This window comes from Bombina bombina, chromosome 1 (genome assembly GCF_027579735.1).
Source record: "Bombina bombina isolate aBomBom1 chromosome 1, aBomBom1.pri, whole genome shotgun sequence".
NCBI lineage: Eukaryota > Metazoa > Chordata > Amphibia > Anura > Bombinatoridae > Bombina > Bombina bombina.
In genome coordinates, this window is record NC_069499.1 from 264,998,712 (window position 1) to 265,014,228 (window position 15,517).

General features: G+C 41.8%; 1 protein-coding gene across 6 annotated transcripts in view; it reads left to right on the top strand.

Annotated features, from left to right (window-relative positions):
• The window catches only part of CDIN1 (CDAN1 interacting nuclease 1), a 644,910-nt gene that overhangs the window by 305,393 nt on the left and 324,000 nt on the right, over window positions 1-15,517 (top strand). For all 6 annotated transcript variants that reach the window (XM_053697949.1, XM_053697953.1, XM_053697951.1 and 3 more), the window contains one exon: window positions 1,442-1,547. In XM_053697949.1, the coding sequence (XP_053553924.1) occupies window positions 1,442-1,547 (106 nt within the window). The remainder of the gene's footprint in view (window positions 1-1,441; window positions 1,548-15,517) is intronic.

Consider the following 15,517-nt stretch of genomic DNA (forward strand, 5'->3'; position numbering starts at 1 on the left):
TTAAATTCCGACATGCAATCACAAAACAAGTGAAAAATCACTGAAGATAATAAAACATAAATTATCCTTTGTATTAATTTTAGTAGTATCTTATGATCCCCATTGCAGTAATAAACCATAAATACAACCTTACCCACTGCAACTGATTGGTCACTCAATCATGAGAAGAGTAACAAAGCTGCTCATTTCTGGCAGTGAACCCTCTCACCACAATTTGATTAACTGTTTTAAAAAATAAAAAGAGGGACCATAGTATTAGGCCTAGCCAGGTTCATCTTCCTTGCACGTCACTCTTCATCTGCTGCACCTCTCTGCCAATCCCTTCACTGGCTTCCTCTTGCCTCGAGGATTAAACACAAAATTCTCACTCTGACACACAAAGCCCTCAATTGCATTGCTCCCCCCTACATCTCAGACCTTGTCTCCAGATACTCTCCCTCCTACCCTTTTCGCTCCGCTCATGATCTCCTACTCTCCTCCTCTCTTGTTACCTCCTCACATTCCAGTCTACAAGATTTCTCAAGACTGGCTCCCATCTTATGGAACTCTCTGCCTCGCTCCACAAGAATCTCCCCTAGTTTTAAAAGCTTCAAGTGCTCCCTGAAGACTCTACTTTTCAGGGACGCTTACAACCTACACAAACCTTCCTATCTCCACTGCTATCCCCTTCAGCCCCATAGCATGTAAGCCTATGAGCCCAGCTGTTTGTAGTCCACCTTCATAAGAGCCGACTACAACAGTGCAACTCTCGGCAGGACCCTTCACCCCTTTGATCCCTGTAATCATTTTTTATATACCACCCATGTTCATAGCGCTGCGGAACCTGTTGGCGCTCTACAAATACCTGATAATAATAATAATAATAGATCAACTTCAAAAAGAGGAGCACAAAGGACCCTTTTCCTGTAACTGTAAGAGCCTGAAAATATTCCATGCTGAAATGTGGATTAAAGTAGGAGAATAACCCCTTTTTAATTTTTATTTGTGGTGGAGGATTATATTTGTTGGAGGGTTGTATAGGGGGTATCTTATTGTTATTATTATCGGTTATTTATAGAGCGCCAACAGATTCCGCAGCGCTATAATCTTAGTTCCCAAAGGTCTGTGTTGTGGATCTTAGATAGTAGAGTTTCTAAGGTGTCCAGTGGATTGATTTTAATCGTCTCATAGAAGGTCTAGACTTGCAAGTGGAGTTGGAATGTTGAAGTTTATTAGGCAGTGAAATTGTTTAGGAGGGATCTATTTGCTATTGCAGTTTATTTTTTGCGGGAGGGAAAGTCCAATTTAAAGTTGATGGAGATGAACGGTGGATGATAGGGTTACTTGCAAGTAACAATGATACCTTAATAAAATAGTTACTAGTGCTTACTGTGGCTAGGGGTTATATGTTGTGCATGATCCGAAATGGTAACATAGGTAAGGTTGATGCTTTGCCTTACAGCTGTTGATGGACATGTAATTCACTGGATTGAGAGCAAAGCCTCCTTTGGAGATGAAAGCAGTCACCGTACATATCTACAAGACCAGTTCTGGAGTTATTGGAACAGGTAAGTTTTGTAGCAACTTTTTTTTTCTGACAATGATTTCTCTGATAAATAGGTTGTTTGATATAATTCCTTTGAGAGCCTACAATATACCCACAACTAACATTGCTTCTGCTATTTGTCATTATTACTGCCAGGAAAACAGTGTTGTCTCGTCTTAAAACATTGAGCCTTGTTCGCTGAGCACTCTGGTGTGCTGCCAGCAAAGTAACTGTTTTCATATTAAGTGGTCGATGCTCTAATTGCTTATTGGTAATATCTCTGCTCATCTTTATAAAGATCACTTCATTTACAGTAGTTAAGAGCATATAATAATTTTCTTCTCACTGGTGATGAGAGAATGGCCATTGGATATGTTATGAATAGAGTGCTTTTTTTATTGCTCTGTGTACTTCATTTATTTGAAACCAATAGATATAGAAACAAATTTAACAAAATGAAAGATAAACCTAACTGTTTATGTGTAAAGTTGGTGCAGCAGATAAACATTTATTTATTTGTAGGGTCAACAGCCTCATAGAGTCAAGAGACCAAAAACAGTAACAAAGGTATTACTGATAAAAAAAAAACTTTTTTACCCCCGTAATAGTAAAAATGTAGTGAAATTTGTTGTAAGTGCATGAATGAAGAAATACAATTTACAATAAAATTCTATTACAAACAGTATGTGTCGGCTTTTAAATATATGTTTAGTTTTAGTGTAGCAGAGTAAACTCAAATCCTTCAAATTTAAATCACCAGTTTTACAGCTGAGAGTCAAAAGCATCACTTACATGGGAAACCTTAAAGTGATTGTAAAGTTTAATGATTTAAAGCCCAGTTTTTAATAATAATTTTAAAAACAGGGGCACTTTAAGTCATTAAACTTTACAATGACGCTTTTTTTTTTAAATACTTACCATTTTGTTACGGCAAACATACCGCCGATACTCCATCTACATCTCCTCCTGTATTTCGCATATTGATGACGAATCCAGGTTCCTCCAATCATTGCTTGCCCCACCGGCTGGACGACAAAGGGGTACGCAAAGATTGGAGGAAGCCAGATTAGTCATCAATATGCTGTGAATTTAGAGCAAGGTATGAAAAATTCGGGTTTTAGAGAACTCAAAAACATCACATTTACATTAAAGGCAATGTCAGCCAGTGGTAGCCAGTAATGTTAGTACCCAGGTTCCACGTGTTACCAAATATTTTGGATCCATTTCATGATCCTGAAAGAGCTTGATCCATTTCCAGAATGTACTTGGCTGTACTGTGGTGAGCTCAATTCTGCTGCAACAACCAGTCACAATGGGTACAAGAAATGTTTGCTAAGAGCATAACCTCTTAGCACCAACGCACTAATCCAAAAGCCTTGTTATTCAGCATGGTGAGAATTATATTTGTAATTAAAAGTGATAGAAGTGTTTTGTAGTGATACCCATATCTTGTATTTCTATTAATTTTCTGTTTATGTTTAGCACTTTTCTTTCTTAAGATGAGGAGAGTTTATGGGTGTCTATAACATGTGGGATATATTTCCTGCCACTAGGAGAAGGTTAAGAACCCTCACAAGAGCTTTAATCCCTCCCACCTCATCTCCCCACTCTGTTCTTGGCCACTGAGGAGAGAGGTTCAGAGAAGTGCACTGCATGCAAGATTTTATTTTCTATTTAATTATTTATTGGGAGCACAGACCTGACTTTGAGACCCAGTACCCCTCTTCCATCTTCACTCAGTGAAGACTTCAGGATACTTTCTCCAAGATTCTGAATGAAGTAGGGGTAAAGGAATATACCTCAGTTATGGCATATCAGTACTCTCACGGTTAAATCCATAATTGCCCTCAGGCGTTGCCGGGATCCTGTCTCTTTGCCTCCACCTGAAGGGTTGCTGGTATATCCGCAAGTATCCTCTGAAGTATATTTACTTGCACTTGATGGGCTCTCTACTGGATCAGCATTCTGTGAGGGAGAAAGGCTTCGGCAAGCTGGTAATATACAGTGGAGGGACACTAAACCCAGCCCAGTAAATATCCCTAGTACTTTGCTTGTATAGGTACTACATAGTTGGGGGTTCTCAGCCTTTATACATAGTGCTTTATCTATGTGTTTAATATACAAATTATGGAATTCAGTGTTACAATCCCTCTTTCTTTTTTAAGACACGATGAGTCCACGGATCATCTTAATTACTAATGGGATATTCTCCTCCTGGTCAGCAGGTCAGAGTTTATTATTTTTAAAGTAGTACAAGATTGTGCTGCTTTGTCCTGGGGTGTAGCCGTAGTCCATATCAGTCTCTTCAGTAGAGCATTGGTGGCTTTAGAGCAATGGGAACTTGTTGGACATAATTCTCACTGCGCCTCCTATATTTATTCTGCTGCCCTAACCCTGAAAACCTGAAGAAAATGTATTCAGGAATTTCTTTATCTTCACAAGTCGATGTGGGGGATAGGACCCCTCAAACCTGGTGAACTGCCTTTGCTGTCAGGCAGACATATGAGGTAAGTGCTATGTTTTTTTCTCCTGGGGCACACAGAGGAAAAAAGAGCACTTTACTACTTTCTAATTACTCTGCATAAAGGGCTTAGGATCAGGCACTTTATTGTGGGACAATGTAAACTCTCAGTATCTAAGAGAATTGGACAGCGTTTAGCAGGCACTGGGGCTGGGAGACAAGCTTTTTAGGGCTCTGGTGGTTCTACTATCATGGCGTTATTTTTAACATGAAATAACGACCGGGAGACTGTGTTTACCGTTGGCCACGCCCACAATGGACGGATCTTAGGGATTATCACTGCGCTTCTATCTGAAGAATGCCTAGAAACGCATGTTTTTCTTAGTGATCAGGCATTTCTAGGCCTGGAGGGCAGCTGAGTCGTGTCCGGATTGTTTGCCAGTAGAGAGGAAGAGGTCTCCGGTCTTGCAGTCAGGTAGGCACCTCAGCAAGGCTGCTGAGGTTTAGGGGTGTCTTTTTTTATTTCGTTTAAGGCCTTTGGGTACGTTTTTTACACATGCAGTAAAAAAGTTGCTCTTTTAAATTTAAAGGGCCAGTAACGTTTTTTTGCAGTTAAACATTTTTGTGTCTAATTAAAGTTTTTATTGCTTAATCATATAATTCTGATTCATTATGGACCAAGCAGACTTGCAAAGTGTTACTTGTTCTTTGTGTTTTGATGTAAATGTGGAACCACCAATCCCTTTCTGTCCCTCATGTATTGAGAGGACTTTAAGTTATAGAGATAAAAAAATTTCTGAGCAAAACTTTTCAAAGGCGGATGCTGTCCAAGAGTCTAATGACGTGGTTCAGAGAATACCGTAGCTTTCTCCCCAAGCATCCCAAGATTTACCGCCCGCTCAAGCAGTACCCTGCACTTCTGCTCTAGCTCCTGCTGGAGTTACTTTAAAAGAAATAGCTTCCCTCATGTCTTCTTCAATTTCTGACGCATTGTCTGCTTTTCCAATGTTGCAAGGCAAACGCAAGAGGAAAATCAGGCATTCGGTAAGTTCTGATGCACTTGTTGCCATTTCAGAGGTACCCTCCCAAGAGTACTGCTGTAGCATCTGAGGGGGAAATATCAGATTCAGAAAGTGCTTTGCCTCTGATGGATTCGGAAGTTGTAACTTTTAGGTTTAAACTATAACACCTCCGCTTATTGCTTAGGGAGGTTTTGGCTACTTTGGATGACTGTGACTCCACTGTTGTGGTTATCCCTGAGAAGTCTAGTAAATTGGACAGATACTTTGAGGTTCCTTCTTACTCAGACGTATTTCCAGTTCCAAAGAGAGCTTCGGAGATTATTACTAAGGAATGGGAGAGACCAGGCATTCCCTTTTCTCCCTCTCCTATTTTCAAGAATATGTTTCCCATAGCTGACTCTTTTAAGGAGGCTTGGCAAACAGTTCCTAAGGTGGAAGGGGTCGTTTCCACCTTAGCCAAGAGAACTACTATTCCCATAGAGGATAGTTGTGCTTTCAAGGACCCTATGGATAAGAAGTTAGAGGGTCTACTTAAGAATATTTATGTTCACCAGGGTCTGCAATGGCAACCAGCTACGTGCATTGCTACCGTCACTAGCACGGCGGCCTATTGGGTTGATGCTCTGTCTGAGTCTCTCAGGACTGAGACTTCCTTGGAAGAGAACCAGGACAGGATAAAGGCTCTGAAGCTTGCCAATGCCTTTATTACAGATGCTTCCCTTCAAATTATTAAATTGGGAGCTAAGATTTCAGGTTTCTCTATTCTTGCCCGCAGAGCTTTATGGTTGAAACCTTGGTCTGTGGATGTCTCTTCCAAGTCTAAGCTTCTGGCTATTCCTTACAAGGGGAAGACCATGTTTGGACCTGGCCTAACGGATATTATCTCTGATATCAGGGGAGGTAAGGGTCATCTTCTTTCTCAAGATAAGAGAAACAAACAGAAAGGTTGACATTCTAATCCAGACGCCAACCTTTCAACAAGCAAGATTCCACACCAACATGGTGTTATCTTTCCTGAGAACTCACGGGTGGAAAGTAAATTTGGGAAAGAGTTCCTTAGTTCCAGACATAAGGGTAATTTTCTTGGGAACCATAATAGACTCTTGGTCTATGAAGATTTTTCTGACAGAAGTCAGGAAATCAAAGATTATTGATACTTGCCTAGTCCTTCAGTCTACTCCCCGGCCGTCAGTGATGGTAGCGGCAATGGACATCATCCCGTTTGCTCGGTTCCACCTCAGACCTCTGCAGTTGAGCATGCTCAGACAATGGAATGGAGATTATGCGGTCTCCTCGAATAACTCTGGAGCAGGAGACAAGGGATTCTCTTCAATGGTGGTTGTCTCTGGATCATCTGTCCCAAGGAACCTGCTTTCATAGACCAGCTTGGATGATTGTGACAACAGACGCCAGCCTTCTGGGGTGGAAAGCAGTATGGGGCTCCCTAAAGGCTCAGGGAGTTTAGACTCAGTCAGAGTCTACTCTTCCTATAAACATTCTAGAGCTGAGAGCGAACTACAATGCTCTTCTGGCCTGGCCTCAGTTAGCCACGGTGGTGTGTTGGGTTAATAAACTATGCGCTGTGGGGGTAAAAGCTAGGGAGTCTAAAAGAAGTAATCTCAAAAACTTCAAATGTAGGTAGATGCTGGGAAAGGATAAGACTCTTAAGCGCTACTGCTTAATTACCCGATAAGGAAAGATGGTCTTACTATGTAATTGGAATCAATGAATTCTGTTTATTTGAGAAAATATAAATACATACAGTCAAATATAAAAGTTTGAATAAAAAGATGCAGTCTAAATAACTGTTAGTTAAAACAAATAGATTGGCCAACCGAGAAACATGAGTGAAATAAAATAATATGCTATAATCTCATAGATCTAGATATACTGAACAAACAAGTGTATACAGGGAGTGCATAATTATTAGGCAAGTTGTATTTTTGAGGATTAATTTTTTTATTGAACAACAACCATGTTCTCAATGAACCCAAAAAACTCATTAATATCAAAGCTGAATAGTTTTGGAAGTAGTTTTTAGTTTGTTTTAGTTATAGCTATTTTAGGGGGATATCTGTGTGTGCAGGTGACTATTACTGTGCATAATTATTAGGCAACTTAACAAAAAACAAATATATACCCATTTCAATTATTTATTTTTACCAGTGAAACCAATATAACATCTCAACATTCACAAATATACATTTCTGACATTCAAAAACAAAACAAAAACAAATCAGTGACCAATATAGCCACCTTTCTTTGCAAGGACACTCAAAAGCCTGCCATCCATGGATTCTGTCAGTGTTTTGATCTGTTCACCATCAACATTGCGTGCAGCAGCAACCACAGCCTCCCAGACACTGTTCAGAGAGGTGTACTGATTTCCCTCCTTGTAAATCTCACATTTGATGATGGACCACAGGTTCTCAATGGGGTTCAGATCAGGTGAACAAGGAGGCCATGTCATTAGATTTTCTTCTTTTATACCCTTTCTTGCCAGCCACGCTGTGGAGTACTTGAACGCACGTGATGGAGCATTGTCCTGCATGAAAATCATGTTTTTCTTGAAGGATGCAGACTTCTTCCTTTACCACTGCTTGAAGAAGGTGTCTTCCAGAAACTGGCAGTAGGACTGGGAGTTGAGCTTGACTCCATCCTCAACCCGAAAAGGCCCCACAAGCTCATCTTTGATGATACCAGCCCAAACCAGTACTCCACCTCCACCTTGCTGGCGTCTGAGTCGGACTGGAGCTCTCTGCCCTTTACCAATCCAGCCACGGGCCCATCCATCTGGCCCATCAAGACTCACTCTCATTTCATCAGTCCATAAAACCTTAGAAAAATCAGTCTTGAGATATTTCTTGGCCCAGTCTTGACGTTTCAGCTTGTGTGTCTTGTTCAGTGGTGGTCGTCTTTCAGCCTTTCTTACCTTGGCCATGTCTCTGAGTATTGCACACCTTGTGCTTTTGGGCACTCCAGTGATGTTGCAGCTCTGAAATATGGCCAAACTGGTGGCAAGTGGCATCTTGGCAGCTGCACGCTTGACTTTTCTCAGTTCATGGGCAGTTATTTTGCGCCTTGGTTTTTCCACACGCTTCTTGCGACCCTGTTGACTATTTTGAATGAAACGCTTGATTGTTCGATGATCACGCTTCAGAAGCTTTGCAATTTTAAGAGTGCTGCATCCCTCTGCAAGATATCTCACTATTTTTGACTTTTCTGAGCCTGTCAAGTCCTTCTTTTGACCCATTTTGCCAAAGGAAAGGAAGTTGCCTAATAATTATGCACACCTGATATAGGGTGTTGATGTCATTAGACCACACCCCTTCTCATTACAGAGATGCACATCACCTAATATGCTTAATTGGTAGTAGGCTTTCGAGCCTATACAGCTTGGAGTAAGACAACATGCATAAAGAGGATGATGTGGTCAAAATACTCATTTGCCTAATAATTCTGCACTCCCTGTATATTTGAATATATTTGAACCTAGGTAAAGGTTTACTTGCAGATATTTTTATGGATCTGATATGGGCAATTTGTAATATAATAAGGTGTCCACAAAGAATATTTGCAATATTAGTTGGTATTAGCAATATTCATTTCAGTGTATTTGCAACGAAACATATAAAAATTCCGTCAATAATAGCGTTAGTAAAAATATACAGATCCAAAAAATGACATAAAATAAAGTGATCTAGTAAAATAATTGGTACGTATTAAAAAATGAAAGTCTTTTTTTGTAGAGATCGTAGGAGTAACAATAAACTGCTTTAAGCGTTGGTGTTATGTCCTCCGTAAGTGTTTATGTGTGGGCGTGTCACAGAACAAGTTTTTGTAATCGGCAAATATGTTGTAAGGTACTGCTTTGTGGCTAGAACAATCTGCCCCTTCCTTAGTGGGTAAAGGTATTTCTCTTGTTAAGTGTATCCAGTCCACGGATCATCCATTACTTGTGGGATATTCTCCTTCCCAACAGGAAGTTGCAAGAGGATCACCCACAGCAGAACTGCTATATAGCTCCTCCCCTCACTGCCATACCCAGTCATTCTCTTGCAACTCTCAACAAAGATAGACGTAGTAAGAGGAGAGTGGTGTATTATAGTTAGTTTTTTAACTTCAATCAAAAGTTTGTTATTTTTAAATGGTACCGGAGTGTACTGTTTCATCTCAGGCAGCATTAGAAGAAGAATCTGCCTGTGATTTATATGATCTTAGCAGAAGTAACTAAGATCCACTGCCGTTCTCACATATTCTGAGGAGTGAGGTAACTTCAGAGGGGGAATGGCGTGCAGTTTTCCTGCAATAAGGTATGTGCAGTTAATATATTTCTAGGGATGGAATTTGCTAGAAAAATGCTGCTGATACCGGATTAATGTAAGTTAAGCCTTAAATGCAGTGATAGCGACTGGTATCAGGCTTATTAACAGAGATACATACTCTTATAAAAGTGTAATATAAAACGTTTGCTGGCATGTTAATCGTTTTTATATATGTTTGGTGACAAAACTTATTGGGGCCTAGTTTTTTTCCACATGGCTGGCTTGATTTTTGCCTAGAAACAGTTTCCTGAAGCTTTCCACTGTTGCAATATGAGTGGGAAGGGCCTATTTTAGTGCTTTTCTGTGAAGCTAAAAATACTGACAGAGACATTCAGCTTCCCTCTGCATGATACAGGACATCTCTGAAGGGCTCAAAAGGCTTCAAAGTCGTGTTTGAGGAGGGTAACAATCACAGTAGACTGTGGCAGTTGTTGTGACTGTGTTTAAAAAACGTTTTTGACATTTATTATTCTGTTTTTGTTATTAAGGGGTTAATCATCCATTTGCAAGTGGGTGCAATGCTCTGCTGACTTGTTACATACACTGTAAAAATTTTGTTAGTGTAACTGCCTTTTTTTTACTGTTATTTCAAATTTTGTCAAAATTTGTTTCTCTTAAAGGCACAGTAACATTTTTTATATTGCTTGTTATCTTGCTTTAAAGTGTTTTCCAAGCTTGCTAGTCTCATTGCTAGTCTGTACAAACATGTCTGAAACAGAGGATACTTGTTCATTATGTTTAAAAGCCATGGTGGAGCCCCATAGGAGAATGTGTACTAAATGTATTGATTTCACCTTAAACAGTATAGATCAGTCTTTATCTATAAAATAATTGTCACCAAAGGGGTCTGTCGAGGGGGAAGTTATGCCGACTAACTCTCCCCACGTGTCGGACCCTTCGCCTCCCGCTCAAGGGACGCACGCTAATATGGCGCCAAGTACATCAGGGACGCCCATAGCGATTACTTTGCAGGACATGGCTGCAATCATGAATAATATCCTGTCTGAAGTATTATCCAGATTGCCTGAATTGAGAGGCAAGCGCGATAGCTCTGGGGTTAGACGAGATACAGAGCGCGTAGATACTGTAAGAGCCATGTCTGATACTGCGTCACAATATGCAGAACCTGAGGACGGAGAGCTTCAGTCTGTGGGTGACGTCTCTGAATCGGGGAGACCTGATTCAGAGATTTCTAATTTTAAATTTAAGCTTGAGAACCTCCGTGTATTGCTTGGGGAGGTATTAGCTGCTCTGAATGACTGTGACACAATTGCAGTGCCAGAGAAATTGTGTAGGCTGGATAAATACTATGCAGTGCCGGTGAGTACTGATGTTTTTCCAATACCTAAAAGGCTTACAGAAATTATTAGTAAGGAGTGGGATAGGCCCGGTGCGCCCTTTTCCCCACCTCCTATATTTAGAAAAATGTTTCCAATAGATGCCACTACACGGGACTTATGGCAGACTGTCCCTAAGGTGGAGGGAGCAGTTTCTACTTTAGCAAAGCGTACCACTATCCCAGTTGAGGACAGTTGTGCTTTTTCAGATCCAATGGATAAAAAATTAGAGGGTTACCTTAAGAAAATATTTATTCAACAAGGTTTTATTTTACAGCCCCTTGCATGCTTTGCGCCTGTCACTGCTGCGACGGCATTTGAGGCCCTGGAAGAGGCCATCCATACAGCTCCATTGACTGAAATTGTTGACAAGCTTAGAACTCTTAAGCTAGCTAACTCTGTTGTTTCTGATGCCATTGTTCATTTGACTAAACTAACGGCTAAGAATTCCGGATTCGCCATCCAGGCGCGTAGGGCGCTATGGCTCAAATCCTGGTCAGCTGACGTCACTTCAAAGTCTAAATTACTCAACATTCCTTTCAAGGGGCAGACCTTATTCAGGCCTGGTTTGAAAGAAATTATTGCTGACATTACTGGAGGTAAGGGTCATACCCTTCCTCAGGACAGGGCCAAATCAAATCAAATCAACAGTCTAATTTTCGTGCCTTTCTAAATTTCAAGGCAGGTGCAGCATCAACTTCCTCTGCTTCAAAACAAGAGGGAACTTTTGCTCAATCCAAGCAGGCCTGGAAACCTAACCAGTCCTGGAACAAGGGCAAGCAGGCCAGAAAGCCTGCTGCTGCCTCTAAGACAGCATGAAGGAGCGGCCCCCTATCCGACAATGGATCTAGTAGGGGGCAGACTCTCTCTTCGCCCAGGCGTGGGCAAGAGATGTTCAGGTTCCCTGGGCGTTGGAGATCATATCTCAGGGATATCTTCTGGACTTCAAAGCTTCTCCTCCACAAGGGAGATTTCACCTTTCAAGATTATCTGCAAACCAGACAAAGAAAGAGGCATTCCTAAGCTGCGTACAAGATCTCCTTGTAATGGGAGTGATCCATCCAGTTCCGCGGACGGAACAAGGACAGGGGTTTTATTCAAATCTGTTTGTGGTTCCCAAAAAAGAGGGAACCTTCAGACCAATTTTGGATTTAAAGATCCTAAACAAATTCCTCAGAGTTCCGTCATTCAAGATGGAAACTATTCGAACCATTTTACCCATGATCCAAGAGGGTCAGTACATGACCACAGTGGACTTAAAGGATGCCTACCTTCACATTCCTATTCACAAGAATCATCATCAGTTCCTGAGGTTTGCCTTTCTAGACAGGCATTACCAATTTGTAGCTCTTCCATTCGGGTTGGCTACAGCCCCAAGAATTTTTACAAAGGTTCTGGGCTCACTTCTGGCTGTCCTAAGACCGCGAGGCATAGCGGTGGCTCCTTGCCTGGACAATATCCTGATACAGGCGTCAAGCTTTCAAATTGCCAAATCTCATACAGAGATAGTTCTGGCATTCCTGAGGTCGCATGGGTGGAAAGTGAACGAAGAAAAGAGTTCTCTATCTCCTCTCACGAGGGTTTCCTTCATAGGGACTCTAATAGATTCTGTAGAAATGAAAATTTACCTGACGGAGTCCAGGTTATCAAAACTTCTAAATGCTTGCCGTGTTCTTCACTCCATTCCGCGCCCCACGGTGGCTCAGTGCATGGAAGTAATCGGCTTAATGGTAGCGGCGATGGACATAGTGCCATTCGCGCGCCTGCATCTCAGACCGCTGCAATTATGCATGCTCAGTCAGTGGAATGGGGATTACACAGATTTGTCCCCTCTACTAAATCTGGATCAGGAAACCAGAGATTCTTTTCTCTGGTGGTTATCTTGGGCCCATCTGTCCAAGGGTATGACCTTTCGCAGACCAGATTGGACAATTGTAACAACAGATGCCAGCCTTCTAGGTTGGGGTGCAGTCTGGAACTCCCTCAAGGCTCAGGGTTCATGGACTCAGGAGGAGAAACTCCTCCCAATAAATATTCTGAAGTTAAGAGCAATATTCAATGCTCTTCTGGCTTCGCCTCAGCTAGCAACACTGAGGTTCATCAGATTTCAGTCGGACAACATCACGACTGTGGCTTACATCAACCATCAAGGGGGAACCAGGAGTTCCCTAGCGATGTCAGAAGTCTCCAAGATAATTCGCTGGGCAGAGACTCACTCTTGCCACCTGTCAGCGATTCATATCCCAGGTGTAGAGAACTGGGAGGCGGATTTTCTAAGTCGTCAGACTTTTCATCCGGGGGAATGGGAACTCCATCCGGAGGTGTTTGCTCAATTGGTTCTCCGTTGGGGCAAACCAGAATTGGATCTCATGGCGTCTCCCCAGAACGCCAAGCTTCCTTGTTACGGATCCAGGTCCAGGGACCCAGAAGTGGGACTGATAGATGCTCTAGCAGTGCCTTGGTTCTTCAACCTGGTTTATGTGTTTCCACCGTTTCCTCTGCTCCCTCGTCTGATTGCCAAAATCAAACAGGAAAGAGCATCGGTGATATTGATAGCGCCTGCGTGGCCACGCAGGACCTGGTATGCAGACCTAGTGGACATGTCATCCTTTCCACCATGGACTCTGCCTCTGAGACAAGACCTTCTAATACAAGGTCCTTTCAATCATCCGAATCTACTTTCTCTGAGACTGACTGCATGGAGATTGAACGCTTGATCCTATCAAAGCGTGGCTTCTCCGAGTCAGTAATTGATACCTTAATACAGGCACGAAAGCCTGTCACCAGGAAAATTTACCACAAGATATGGCGTAAATATCTTCATTGGTGTGAATCCAAGAATTACTCATGGAGTAGGGTTAGAATTCCTAGGATATTGTCCTTCCTCCAAGAGGGCTTGGACAAAGGATTATCAGCTAGTTCTTTAAAGGGACAGATTTCTGCTCTGTCTATTCTTTTACACAAGCGTCTGGCAGAAGTTCCAGACGTTCAGGCATTTTGTCAGGCTTTAGTTAGAATTAAGCCTGTGTTTAAACCTGTTGCTCCTCCATGGAGCTTAAACTTGGTTCTTAAAGTTCTTCAAGGGGTTCAGTTTGAACCCCTTCATTCTATTGATATCAAACTTCTTTCATGGAAAGTTCTTTTTCTGATGGCTATTTCCTCGGCTCGCAGAGTCTCGGAGTTATCTGCCTTACATTGTGATTCTCCTTATCTGATCTTTCATTCAGATAAAGTTGTTCTGCGTACAAAACCTGGGTTTTTACCTAAGGTGGTTTCTAACAAGAATATCAATCAAGAGATTGTTGTTCCATCATCATGTCCTAATCCTTCTTCAAAGAAGGAACGTCTTTTGCATAATCTAGACGTAGTCCGTGCCTTGAAGTTTTACTTACAGGCTACTAAAGATTTTCGCCAAACATCTAACCTGTTTGTTGTTTACTCTGGACAGAGGAGAGGTCAGAAGGCCTCGGCAACCTCTCTTTCTTTTTGGCTTCGGAGTAAAATCCGTTTAGCCTATGAGACTGCTGGACAGCAGCCTCCTGAAAGGATTACAGCTCATTCTACTAGAGCTGTGGCTTCCACCTGGGCCTTTAAAAATGAGGCCTCTGTTGAACAGATTTGCAAGGCTGCAACTTGGTCTTCCCTTCATACTTTTTCCAAATTTTCCAAATTTGATACTTTTGCTTCTTCGGAGGCTGTTTTTGGGAGAAAGGTTCTACAGGCAGTGGTTCCTTCCATTTAAGTTCCTGCCTTGTCCCTCCCATCATCCGTGTACTTTAGCTTTGGTATTGGTATCCCACAAGTAATGAATGATCCCTGGACTGGATACACTTAACAAGAGAAAACATAATTTATGCTTACCTGATAAATTTATTTCTCTTGTAGTGTATCCAGTCCACGGCCCGCCCTGTCCTTTTCAGGCAGGTCTAAATTTAAATTAAACTACAGTCACCACTGCACCCTATGGTTTCTCCTTTTCATGGCTTGGTTCGGTCGAATGACTGGATATGGCAGTGAGGAGAGGAGCTATATAGCAGCTCTGCTGTGGGTGATCCTCTTCCAACTTCCTGTTGGGAAGGAGAATATCCCACAAGTAATGGATGATCCGTGGACTGGATACACTACAAGAGAAATAAATTTATCAGGTAAGCAAAAATTTTGTTTTTTAGTCTTACCAATTGTTTTGCAATGATAGTTTCTGGTATCGAGTCAATCTTCGGTGTGGGTCAGAAACCGGGATTACTGCTGCAGGTGTCTTAGCAGTTTTGCTGCGTCTCGGTCTGTCTCCGTTGTTTTGATTGTTGTGTTAATCCTTCTTCTTGTGTGCTGGTTGTCCACACTGTGTAGTAGGGGTGGAGTGGATGCTGGGGTAACTGTGATAGTATGTTGTTACCGTTAACACTTTCGACAGATAGCTTATCTGTTACTTGGGTCTGTGTCTTTCGTATCCGTACTCTATTTGTTTCAGAGTATTTTCTTTTCAAGTATCAGCAGTTTTCTTATTGCCTGATATTGTGGAGGGCACTTCTGTCGTTGGTCTAGTTGGACTAGTTGGTTTGTGGTTTATTTGTAAATGCTTCAGATACCTTTCAAGCGTTTATCGTTGGTTAGACGTTAGCTTTGCAGTCCACTTCGAAAGTGGACTGTGAAAATATTCTAAGTAGCAAGGAGTTGGCAACGTGTTTCAGCTGTTTAAAACAGCCTTTTTCAGTTAGCCACGGTCCAGTTTATCAGGTTCCAGTCGGACAACATAACTTCGGTGGCTTACATCAATCATCAGGGAGGAACGAGGAGTTCCTTGGCAATGACGGATTTAGCCAAGATAATTCAGTGGGCGGAGGCCCATT